Raw genomic sequence first — 12126 nt, 5'->3', positions numbered from 1 at the left:
AAACCCTTCTAATGAAAACCAGTGTCTGTCTGCTGATTTCAAGAAGGGTCCATCATCCCACACATGGGGCTTGGATTTGTGTCCATGGAAGTCAGTAAGAAAGTGCACAATGTCCTGGGCCATGCAAGATCAACTGTTCAACGAAAATTTGATATTTATGTTCAGAAAAAAATGTGGGAACATGCTGTAAACTTACCATTTACTTTAAGAGTGACTGTAAGATTCTTAGACAAGTTCCACTGTCGTATGCTCAATATTATAGTGTAGTTTCCAGCATCTTCCTCAGCAACATCTTTGATTATTAATGAATAGTCTTTAACCATGTACCGGGCACACTTTTCAGCAGCAGGTAGCCCATCTTTTAACCTGTTTAAAAGAAGTCCAGAAATTTAAAAAAAAATGAAAAATAGTGCTTCTTTAACAGTCTGTGTTTCTTCATTTCACAACATTTCTTGATCTTTGAGCAATGATTGAATTTACTGTCCAAGATTTTGCTTACCAGAGGATTATCCTTTCCTTACAGATTGTTGATATTTATGGAGAACTCTGAAGAATGCCATTCTATACATAAAAATTTATAAGGATATGACAGGGTTCTATAACATCTGAGAGCTGCTAAAAATCACAACTCTATCTCTAAAGGTCCCAGCCTTCCATACTTCTGCTGCCATTACTCAAGAAGACAACCATTTTGGCCAAAAGTCATTCACACAAATAAAGGTTGCATCATCCAGCACTGACCATTTCTTGTGACCTCAGAATACATCCCAGGACAAAGTATTACTGTAGCCTAAGCACAGCTGTGATTTTAGGAAGAGGAAGAGTAAGTAGATTAGATAAGGACTTAAGAATCAGATATCCTGCTATCAAGTGAATGTTTTTAAAGATAACAGAAAATCAACACAGAAAGTACGAAGTGTTGCTCACAAACAGACTACTGAATAAGCAGAACATTTCTTTTTCTTCAAAAGGTAAATTATGGTATAAACCACATTTTTGTAGGTTGCTGTATGAAGCTCAATGAGAGTGCAACCGAAATTCACCGTGGTGATGGACTTCTTTACATTGATCCCCATGTTTTAGTAAATATTTACAGAAAACTTTTTCAGTCATTGAAGGAGCATTAAAAGTTGTGGCTAAGGACCATAGATTTAGACATTTCACTGCACATATATTTCACAGAACCACTGAATATTTGAGGCCTCTGGAGATCACCTGGTCCAATTCCTTGCTCAAATCAAGATTAGCAAGTTGTCCAGGACCATGTCCAGTCAGATTTCAAAAATCTCACAGGATGGAGAAACCACAGCCTCTTTGGGCAACTTGTTCCAGTGGTTGACAAACCTCACAGCAATAAATAAGTAAATAAGTATTCTTATTGTCAAATTGATATTTTTTTTTTTATTCAGAAGTTTTAGATATAAATGAGTAGTCAACAAGCCCAATCATTAAAGTGACGAAAATACCATATAAATGGCTAGTATCAGCTGCACTTTTGCCCCTTAATTTTCCATGTGGAGCTGCAAATGGAGAATGGAGGGTTAAATAAAATAAAACGCTTGAAGCAAAAATAATTTTTGGCTCTGAGAAGCATGAACACTTGCTATTCATGTACATATGGTTTGTTTTCTTAATCATTCTTGTCACAGACTGCTTGTTAAAGTGTAATGAATTGAACCAGAAGTATTGCTATTTAAAATTATAAAATATCCAACCAAACAACAACACACACACACACACAAAAAAACACCTTGAGATCATTAATGGATAACATTGTTTTCTAGAAAGGTGGTTGAGTTAATACAAAAAAAAATATTTAAAAGATTTGTTAGCTAAGTATACTTGAGCCAAAGTGAAAACTTTGATCATTAAAGCAGATCCAAAACCTACAGATCTCCATACAGCAAAGCCACCTTCCACTGCTTTTCTAGTAGTGCATGGTTGTATGAATGAATTCAGACAGTTACTTTAATAAATAGTTTCTTTTCTCTTTCTGTTTAAAAGACAAACTAATTTCTCATATTTGGGTCTGCAGGAAGTTGGATGAAGCAATTCAGAAACAATTGGTAGAGGGATTTACCTGTAGAGTGCCCATTGATTTCAACAGGAGACATATCTAACATATTTGAGGGTCTGAACTTCAAAGTTTCCAAGCATCCTATTTTACACTTCCAAAATGAAGATAATGTTCTCTTAAATTTTTAAAACTCAGGCAGACCCTGAAAATCAAAAACTGTACTGTCCCCAGTTTGTTGCTATTTTAAGGGGTCTAAAAATGAATATTTTTCATTTAAGCAATGGTTGTGTGCATATGTGGAAATAACTTGTCCTACCATATAACCTCTGGGGAGGGAAATGCCTTCACTTTCATTGACAGACGATAGGACTTTCTTCCTGCTACAGCCTCCAGCGCAGTTTTTCTTCGACGTTTCAAATTAATGAACATTTTATCTTAAAGAAATAAAAGAAAAAAGTGTTCTCATGTTACTAATTTTCAGCCTGCAAGAGTCACTCTTTTAAAGAGAACAGGAATTCAAATAAAAATGATCTTTAATAATTTTGGTGTTCCCACATGATAACAGCAAGAATAAAATCTACCACAAACATACAAAAAACTGAGATACAGTTCCCAGGCCATGAGTCTGCCCAAACAAGATACACTCTAGCCAAGTTCACATTGTGCTTCAGTCAAAAAAAAAAGAAAGCACAAGAAACAGAAGGTGGTTCGTGGTACGTGGGAAGCTGAACTAGATGAGCAGGTGACCCCACCACCCCTGAAGGGCCGAGAATTAGTGGATGTTCCAAAAGAAAATATTTGGCTGGGGATGGCTTAAGTGATCTTCAGAGAAACAGCAAAGGAAAAGACAGAAACTTTCTGTATCATTGGTAAACAGCTGTTTCATTGAACAAACAAATCTTTATCGCTTCATTGGAACTGTCTCAACCTGCTGGAATTCATTCTTCTCCAGTTGTACTGCCCAATATTTCAAACTCTGACAAATCGATGTGTTTCACCAGAAGCAATAAAACCACAATATTTCTAGAGTATATTGGAAAATGTTTTTTTTTTTTTTTTTTTTCAAAATGCAATTTAAAAAAATCAAAACATTTAAAACATGAAAAAAAAATTCAGCATCCTTTGACAGTACTCACAGTGCAATATTTACTCACATTATGAATTGTATATAGATATTGTATATCTATTAAATAAGTCTAGTATTTAGTCATATTAGTGATATTTGCAGCATACTTTGAAACTAACATGTGCAAGATAACTCAGTAGTGAAATTACACAAATTAGGTTGTACTTGAAGATACAACCCTGATTGTGCAAACCATTACTCACACTGGCTCTTTCTAATGAGTATCCCATAGATGAGACTGCTTATGTGAATAAGAGTTTATAGGCTAGCTTCAACAGCTCCAGCTTCTTTGAGCAGTTTTAATCTAAAACTCAGTTTTTGATAGTTTCAGGCTTATTTATTTAAGAACTTAAGAAGTGAAAATAATGATTCATCCTGTCTTCCCAGTGTCTTAGTCCAAGGGTTAAATAGAGAAAAAGTACTTGAAATACTCTCTGAGAATATCACCGTCTGGTGCTTAGACCACAATTACAGATGAGAGAGAAAAAGTAGACCACCTAAACTGTGGAACAAATAAATATAGTGACTACGAATTGTCTGTCATCAAGCAGCCACCAACCATTTGGCTATTAGTACCAACAAAGTTCCGAATATCCTACATGATCATAATTGTAACAGGATGCCACAAAGAAGGTAGCTTCTCATGGAGTCCCAGGTCACAGAAGTCCTCATTCATATAAGCTTGAAACAACACAGGGAATTTCCAGATCTCACAGGAAGCCTGGGCAGACCACAGAGAACTCATTTAAAGCTCCCACTGTAAAACCACATTAATGAGTTGCAGTATGTTATACTTGTTTCGGTTTTGTGAATGGTTTACCAGCAATCTTCTCCACGTAGAGCTAGCTTATCTGTTTTTTCTTCTTTTGCTTCATAGGAAGCAGTGGATAAGTATTGTAGAAGAGGGACTGGTACTGCCAGAACTAACTGAGGACAGGATCGTCACAGGACTTAGCCAACAAGGGTGATCAAACTGAACATTAATGTGTCTGTTGCCAAACAGGCAAAACAGTCACGGAAGAAAAGGCACACGTTCTTTCTTATGTCCCTCCATCTTCTATCCATGATGACCATGCTATAAATTCATCTCCACTTTGTGTCAAGATATAAAGATATCATGTGACTGAACTTGGTAAGTGAGCCCTCAGTATTCTACAAACCCAAGGTATTTCTTACCGTAAACGAGGACTGTTGTGTTAACTGATTTGATTGAGGGCCCGCTCTTCACGTGGCAGGCATACTGGCCTTTATCAATATCACGCACTCTGTCAACAACTAGAATACTGTAAAAAATATTGGCTTCTGTATTCTTCCGGTCAATGCGCTGTGTTATGGAGCCTCTCTTCTTTGTCTATAAAAGCAAAAACGAACAAGAAAGAGCTTAATCAATTTTTTATGAGTATTATGATTTTCATTTTACTGTTCTGCCACCAAACCTCCAAAAAATATATCCAGATCCCTTTGCACAGGACAAACCTGAAAAAAACAATCACTAATATTTCCAGAGATTCAAAAATAAAAATGAGAAGTAACTTTATCTGGCAATTCATCCCAATCTCCATTCAAGTCGTAGAAGCATCCAAACTTGTTCTTTCCAGAGGAAGGTCACCAATTCTGCATGACCTACCATAGCAACATGCCCAGGTCTCCACTGCTCCTCATCCAGCATTGCTCATAAAAGTCCTTGGAGCTAGCACATGAAGGGCAGCACATAGTTTGGTGCCTTGGTTCAGTGTCCATAGGCAGCAGATATATAGAAGATGAGGGCATTAATACCAAAAGGGGGGAATTCTGGAAATGCTATAGACGGAAAAGTGACTAGATTTGGCAAAGGAGTAGCAGGGTGGAACTGAAGATAATATGAGCCTGAGGAGTTATTTCCTGCAACTCCCCCTCAGCCTTTGGCCTCAAAGTTTATTTAACCCAGGACATTGTTGTTGTCTTACAAACACTGAGCACCCTTCAGTTACCATCCAAATAAAACCCAAGCAGAATTTCACAAGTGTGGTGCTCAGCTAGGGCTTGGTAATGTAGCAGTGACCAAATGTAATATATTTGGAGCGTTTCTTGTTGCTAGGTTGTTTACTTCTGTGAAGAAAAAATGCCAAGGAAAATGGCTACAGTATGCAAGAAATGATTGCATTAATCTTCCTTATATAATGTAATCATAATTTCAGCTTGTGATTAGACACAATGAGTGACATAATAAATGATCTTGACTTGAATCACCAGCATAAATCAAACTGACATGAAAGGAATGGGAGTTGTAAACCTTAAACTAATGTCAAATTTCTTATCAGCTTTACACGGGCTCCCTGGCAGTTGTTTTGTAAGCGACAAATATTTATGAGGATGCTCCCAATGTTGGGGGAGGAGAAGCACATTCAAGATCATTCCTGTAGTTGTCAAAACAAGTGGATTGTTCATGTGACACTTAACAAATGAGATTTTGGCTAGCTAAATCAAAATATCTTCTCTAAACATGCTTGAGTCGGGTGCCTGACTGTCTGCCAGTCTTTTATGAATGTGCTAAGAAGGACAGCCTCGACGAAAACTTTTTTGTCACAAGAGAGCCCCTGCCTGGGACTGGGTGATAAATTTCTATCATTTCCCCAGGTCAAAAAAAAGGTCCCAGGGATGAAACGTTTCTAGTGCTCGCTCGTGGTTATGCAATATAGCAGAGTATATTGTGTAAACTTGTTTACTTATTCAATTAAGCACCAGAAAAACAAACAAACAAACAAACAAACTTAAAAGCCATGTCAGCAAGGTTCACAATGATGGAATGAGAAACACAACAAGCATTTTGAGGTAGAGTTCCTCCCGGGATGCTAGATGTAATACGATCTATGGGAACCCTCACCCGGTTTCTTCCTTTCATCCCCAGCACTCACCTGTCCGGGGTAAGTCCACGTCATCTGCACACGGGTGTTCCAGGCTGCCGTGACAGTGCAGTTAATTGCCAGGCTGTCTCCCTTCAGCAACTTGACAAGGCGTGGGGTGCTCAACTGAACATCAAAAATTGTGTTGGCTGCATGTCACAAAGAGAAGGAAATGTGAGTAAGATCACCAGGGCAGAGGGTTTTGCAAAAGAAGAGGAGTGCAGAAGGCTACTTACTTTCTCGGTGAGTTAGGTACTTTGTGCTATACTTGTGCCCAGCAATGGTTGTCTCACAGCTCAGGAGCCCTATGAATCTGTAGGTTGCCTTAGGTATTCTGAAGCCTTTCGTGCTGTCCCAGATTATCGTCTTGCCATCAGGAATTAGGGCTTCTCCAGGAATCTGGAAGTGGCAAACACACATCATAAAAACAACTTATCCTCATGCCACACTCTAAAAAAAAAAACCCCAAAAAAAAAGGTTTTTATAAAAAAAAAAAAAAAAAAAACTTGAAAAAATGCCAATCAAAGTAGAAAGGATGACATTTAATTATGCAGATTTTTCAAGTCACGTTTTCATCACAAAATAGAGGAAAAACCTGGGTGAAGAATGTGAATGTTTTATTTGTTTCCAAGATTTCATTATTTATAACAGGATGTAATTTATGACACAATAGATTGACACTATCATTAGCCTCAGTGCTTGGGCTGCTATTCTGTTGGCTCCCAGTTGGCAGCTAAAGTGCTCATCTTAGAGAACCTTTGCAATTAAACGTCCCGGTGTTACCACAGAGATACAAATACACATTTTTCAATGGAGGTGACAAATGGACTTGATATGCTGTCATCTGATGGCTTTAACAAATTCCTGCCAGGATTCAATCTGATGCTTCTCATGTTTATGTTGTCTAAAGGACTAGAATGTTAAAAAAAATAAAATAAAAAATGTGAAGCACACGGATGCTTAATCCAGAGCTGACAGATCACAGAGAACACGTCTCTAAGTCATTACATACAACATAAAATACAAATTTTAAATCTTCAAGGCTACCTTGGGCACTTTTATTGAGAACTACAGGTCATACTGAATGAGGAAAATCATATTGACTACAGATTTTGAAAGGATGCGTGAAACAAATTATATCAAATTTCCAGAGTAAAAGAATTTGTTGCCTTTTCAAAAAAATGGGCAAATCTAGGTCCCTCAGAAGTTGAGAACCCAGCAAGTAATTAGTGTACAATGATCAGATGTTTCATAAACTTATGACCTGAAATCTAAATTTTTTTTTCAGATTAAAGTTTTGTCATGAGGGTTCAAGTATCCACTTTGTCAGTAGAACAAGTGATATTTTATGTAAGCATCCTTTGAGTTTTAAGCCCCATTTTATAAAACAAATAAAATACAATAAAATAATAATAATAAAAAAAGAAAAAGTAAAACATGACATAGGCATAGAGGCCCAGGCAACACCTCTTTTATTTTACATCAATTCTCTTTTATAGTTATTCAGCTTTATTGATAGAATAAATGCCACTGTTTGGATAACACAGAGATCAATCATCAGTACAAAGCCTGGCTGTGACTCTACGTTTATAAATCCCACTATTATTTTGAAGAAAATATACATATTTTTAAGACACCTTATAGCAGAACTTGAGTGCCCTAAGCAAAGAGAATTTCTATGTGCTTCCATCCATAGGCCTACCTAAGCACCTCGCATCCCATCACCTCTCCATGCTCCCAGCCTCACTGCATCCCTTTCATCTCCTCCTTCACCTTTATTTGAGCAGAGGGCTGGTGTGGTGGCCAGCCTCTCTATTCCTACAGCCAAAGCCACTGCAGGTGGCTGCCAGTGGCAGGGGGAGGCACAGCTGCCTGGCACCTTCCTGCGTGGCTCAGCTTCTCCAAAACGCAGCACCCTTCATGCTGCCTGCTCAGCACATGCTGCAAGCTGCCCTTGGGATCACCTCCTCTCATCTCACACCATTTCCTCCAACAGAAATGCACAGTGAATCAAATGGACAACAATTACAGAGAGCGTGAAAGTGCTGCGTAGGATTCCTCATCTTTGCAACAGCTGATAAGATTTTATAGTAAGCATGCAAATCACAAGCAAAGCCCACTACCTTATAGTGTGCTGGCTACCATTCAAAGGTATCTTGGGCTCTAAGAGCTCTGTTGCCATTCCTGTCTCTAAATGAAACAAATATCCAAGTTTTGGTTTAATTAGTTCATAGTGATGCTTTCAAGAGCTTCAGCTGGATTTATCCTCTGCAGCTTTGTTAGAAACCAAACTGCTTCATAGCATACTTCTCTATAGGTTTTCATATAAATCAAGAAAAAAGAGATGAGTCTGAGCCTCAGAGCCTAAACTGATGTTAGCCAGGGAATAAATTAACTCCATATTAATAAGTTAATTGATGGATTACCGAATTTGTGTTAGTCTTGCTTCAGGAAAGGAGAAGTAGCCAGAACACCCTGGAAGTGTCTGGATGTTGGAAATAAAGTGCTTATAAATATGGTCCTGCTCTGCTACATCAAAAGCTGTCAGTTGTCTGAATGTCCAGCAGGCTCACCTGCCTTGGAGGCAGATCCTTACCTGCACAGTTTACTTGCCTGACTCCCCAAACCAGATAGAAGTACACCTGTGGCTTTGAGAGTAAAAAGTTACATGCACTCACATGTAAAAGTGCAAACTGACACATTTCAGTTGCTATAAGGAGAATTTTAGAAAACTGAAGTCCATATACTAGAAAAAAGATCCTTATGGCATAGCTGTTCTCTGGCTAAGATACTAAAGATATAAAGGTACCAAACCAAGATACTACAACAAGTCCATTTCAGGAGGTAGAAATGCCAGGATTTTGTCTCAGGGCAAAGGCTGGGTGCCAACCCTCCTTGCTTTTCATAGGTCAACCCTTCCTCCTTATGTCTGTTTCTTATCCAGCTCTCCTCCATGCTGCTCTCTTCTGCCACCCCAGTGTTTCAGGTGACCTGTTTCCCACTCTTGGAGAAATATTTAGGGCTTTATTCTACCATAAGCAAAGACACCAACTTGCAGGCCACCACCTAGTGACACATCAACTTTATTGTGGTTATTACTGCATGGATGAGGATCCCAGAACCACACAGTAACTGAGGTTGGAAGAGACCCCTGGAGGTTACCTGGTCCACCCCAATACCAAGGCAGGGCCAAGCAGCTGGGGCCTTTTCAAAGAACTTGGGCATTTGGTCATCACCAGCAGAGGCAGAAAATCCATGAAGCAACTTTGTGCTGCAACAGCACCATCTCCACTGAAGCAGCAGACAATAAAACCAGCTGAAATAATAGGTTACAGATGGGTACCCACAGATAGTGAGAGGTGTTCACAGAAGCAGTTTGTTGTTATGGCTGCAGTAAACTGGAATTTACTGTCCACATACTTATCTGCATGAGCCACAGTGCTGTGGCTCCCAGTGCAGTCTTGAGCTTTGATTCTTTGAAACCTTCTTTGTTTCAAACTAGACTTCAGTTTCTCTTGGCACAACCTGTGCCTCCTTCTTTGCTCAGCACTGGCCACTGAACCTTTTTGGTTCCAAGCGACATTAACATAGTACTACCACAAGGTTTGGGTATATACATATGGCCAAGAGTACATAGTTATGTTTTGGTTCCCCACATCTCCAAAGACAGATTGTATTGGAAAGAGCCAGCTGAAAGTATAGCAAAAAAAATGTACATTAGGCACTGGAATATTAGGCACTGGAACAGGCTGCCCAGAGAAGCTGTGGATGCCCCATACCTGGAGGTGCTCAAGGCCAGGCTGGATGGGGCTTTGGGCAACCTGGTCTAGTGGGAGGTGTCCCTGCCCATGGCAGGGGTTTGGGACTGGGTGGGCTTTAAGGTCCCTTCCAACCCAAACCATCCTGCGATTCTGTGATTCTATAATTAGAGTTTTGAACGTTTGTTTTTTCTTTCATGTTTCCCCTTCTACCAGCTTCGGAAGGATGATGTGGCATTATTAAGAATCATACCGTCCTCTTAGCATCTTTGGGGTTCCTTTTTTATTACTATTTTTTTAATCCTTTTATTTAATACTGAAACATATTTAGTTCTATTTCTATGAAGGGCATTGCTGATTTTATGACAGAGAATCCAAAAGGGAAGTGAATAGAGGGATCAAATCATTGTACCGAAGGAAGATATTTTCTCTGTTTAGTGAGACAAGAGTAAAGGAAGAAGCAAGGGAAGTGCATACCTAGTTGCAATAAATTTTATTATATTTTAGGGATCTTGAATGAATCTGCCAGAATCATATTGATAGGGAAGATGGTTTCAAAGGCTCTGGATATCTTTCTATTAAATATTATAGCAAAAAAAAAAATAATTGATTTTACAGGTGAGGAATATGGTGAGGAATAGAAAGGGCCACCAGCTGTTGCAGATATAGATTGTAATAGGACCTGAAGGCTAGATTTAGAATAGAAATGAAAAGTTTCAACCTCATTTCCTTCCTGACTGTTAAGACTTCTTAGATGTTGCATATGATTACCATGCTATACCATACAATTTGTAGAGATGTTCAGCCTGGAAGTTAGAACAGCACAGTATCTCAAAAGCAATGTAAAGATGCAGTTTTAGTAATAAAACCATGTGTAATGTTGAAAATTAATAATAAAACTTTCCCACACTGGTCCACTACTGCTAAGAACTAGTGTTTCAGAAGAACAAAATGCTGGAGGCAGTATTCATGTGACTTTACCAATGAGTTGTTTCAGAAGAGAAATATTACAAAAAATATTGCATATTCTAATGGCTCTAATGCTGGGTCTTTCTTTCCAGCTCCAGGGGATTGCATTATGGGGACACTGACTTCTTCCTTTATTGCTAAATGGAAAATACAGGATAGCTTTTGCCAGCTCTACAGAAGCAGTATGCCTGCAGCTGGGAAACGCATTTAACACATCTCTTAATTGCTATGAGAGCAAAAACTTGATGGAATCTTCATACATGGGTGTCACAGAGGATAAATAAAGTAAGATATGATGTAATGCATTGTAGCTTACATACTTCAGGAAATTCTGGGATGAATTAGGGAACACATTTCTTTTTCCTGGAATGCAAAACATGTAAGCAACCAATCCTTTCTTTCAAGACTTGGATCCACCTCCTCTTTCTCCTTCCCAGAGTATTACATCTGGTTTTGATGGTGTAAAGATGCATCATACACTGCAAACCCAAGCTAAAGGCAAGCCGATAATGAGCAAAGACAGTAGATATGCCTCAAATAAAGAGAAAAGTTCACTTTTACATTATTTCAAAAGAGAGAATGCTGATGGGAATTTTCTCAGTAAGGAATTGAATATGCTGAGATTTCAGATGCAACACTACAATGCCCAGATAAGTTCATACTTTACATCCTGCACCTTATAGAGAGCTCAGCCTCATTTACTTTTGATTCTATAGCCAAAGAATCTTGTGCATCATCCATCGCTGATACAGTTCTTGCTAGAAAATTGTGTGTGCGTGTTTGTGTATATACATGCAGATACATTTCTTAGGTCAGATTACTTTCCTTTCACTGCATTTAGCTTGCTTCCATGTGATTTAGCAGCTGGAAACTGAGGTATAGTCAGTATCAATATTAGCAAAGCACAATGTTAACAAAGGCTGGGTAAAATTTTTAAACCTCCATGTCAAGTTCAAACACAGGACCAAATCCATGGCTGGTGTAAATCTCTATGGTCAAAGAAGAATCAAAGACTTTTATTGATCTGGATAAGCATTGCACAAAGGTATTGCTTACCAATTGCATGCTATTCTATAGAAAAAAAAGAAAAAAAGAAAAAAAAATATCTTCCTTATATCAAGGCTGAACATTTATGTTACTATGCACAGATTTCTGTTTGTTTCTGTTAGAAACAAAGCATCACTGGCACCTCTGCCTAATTTTTAAGCCAAACAAAGCAACTTTAAAAAAGAGGCACCTCTCTCTGTCTTGGTTCCACGTACTTTACTACATACATGAAGGTCACTTAGCTCTCCAAGTAACTCTCACGCAATTTAGGAAAGAAATGAAAACATGAAAAATGTTCCCCAAACATGAAAAATATCTAGATTTTCT

At 38.4% G+C, this 12126-nt stretch overlaps 1 protein-coding gene across 1 annotated transcript in view; it reads right to left on the bottom strand.

Annotated features, from left to right (window-relative positions):
* Positions 1-12126, bottom strand: part of FLT1 (fms related receptor tyrosine kinase 1) — a 107762-nt gene that overhangs the window by 70315 nt on the left and 25321 nt on the right. Inside the window, exons 5-9 of the mRNA XM_035325461.1 lie at positions 6262-6424; positions 6038-6174; positions 4320-4494; positions 2334-2451; positions 197-366 (exon numbers count right to left, since the gene is read on the bottom strand). Of these exons, the coding sequence (XP_035181352.1) occupies positions 197-366; positions 2334-2451; positions 4320-4494; positions 6038-6174; positions 6262-6424 (763 nt within the window). The remainder of the gene's footprint in view (positions 1-196; positions 367-2333; positions 2452-4319; positions 4495-6037; positions 6175-6261; positions 6425-12126) is intronic.

Source organism: Oxyura jamaicensis, chromosome 1, assembly GCF_011077185.1.
Source record: "Oxyura jamaicensis isolate SHBP4307 breed ruddy duck chromosome 1, BPBGC_Ojam_1.0, whole genome shotgun sequence".
Taxonomy (NCBI): Eukaryota; Metazoa; Chordata; class Aves; order Anseriformes; family Anatidae; genus Oxyura; species Oxyura jamaicensis.
The sequence above is the reverse complement of the archived record's forward strand: the minus strand, read 5'-3'. Positions and strand labels throughout refer to the sequence as shown.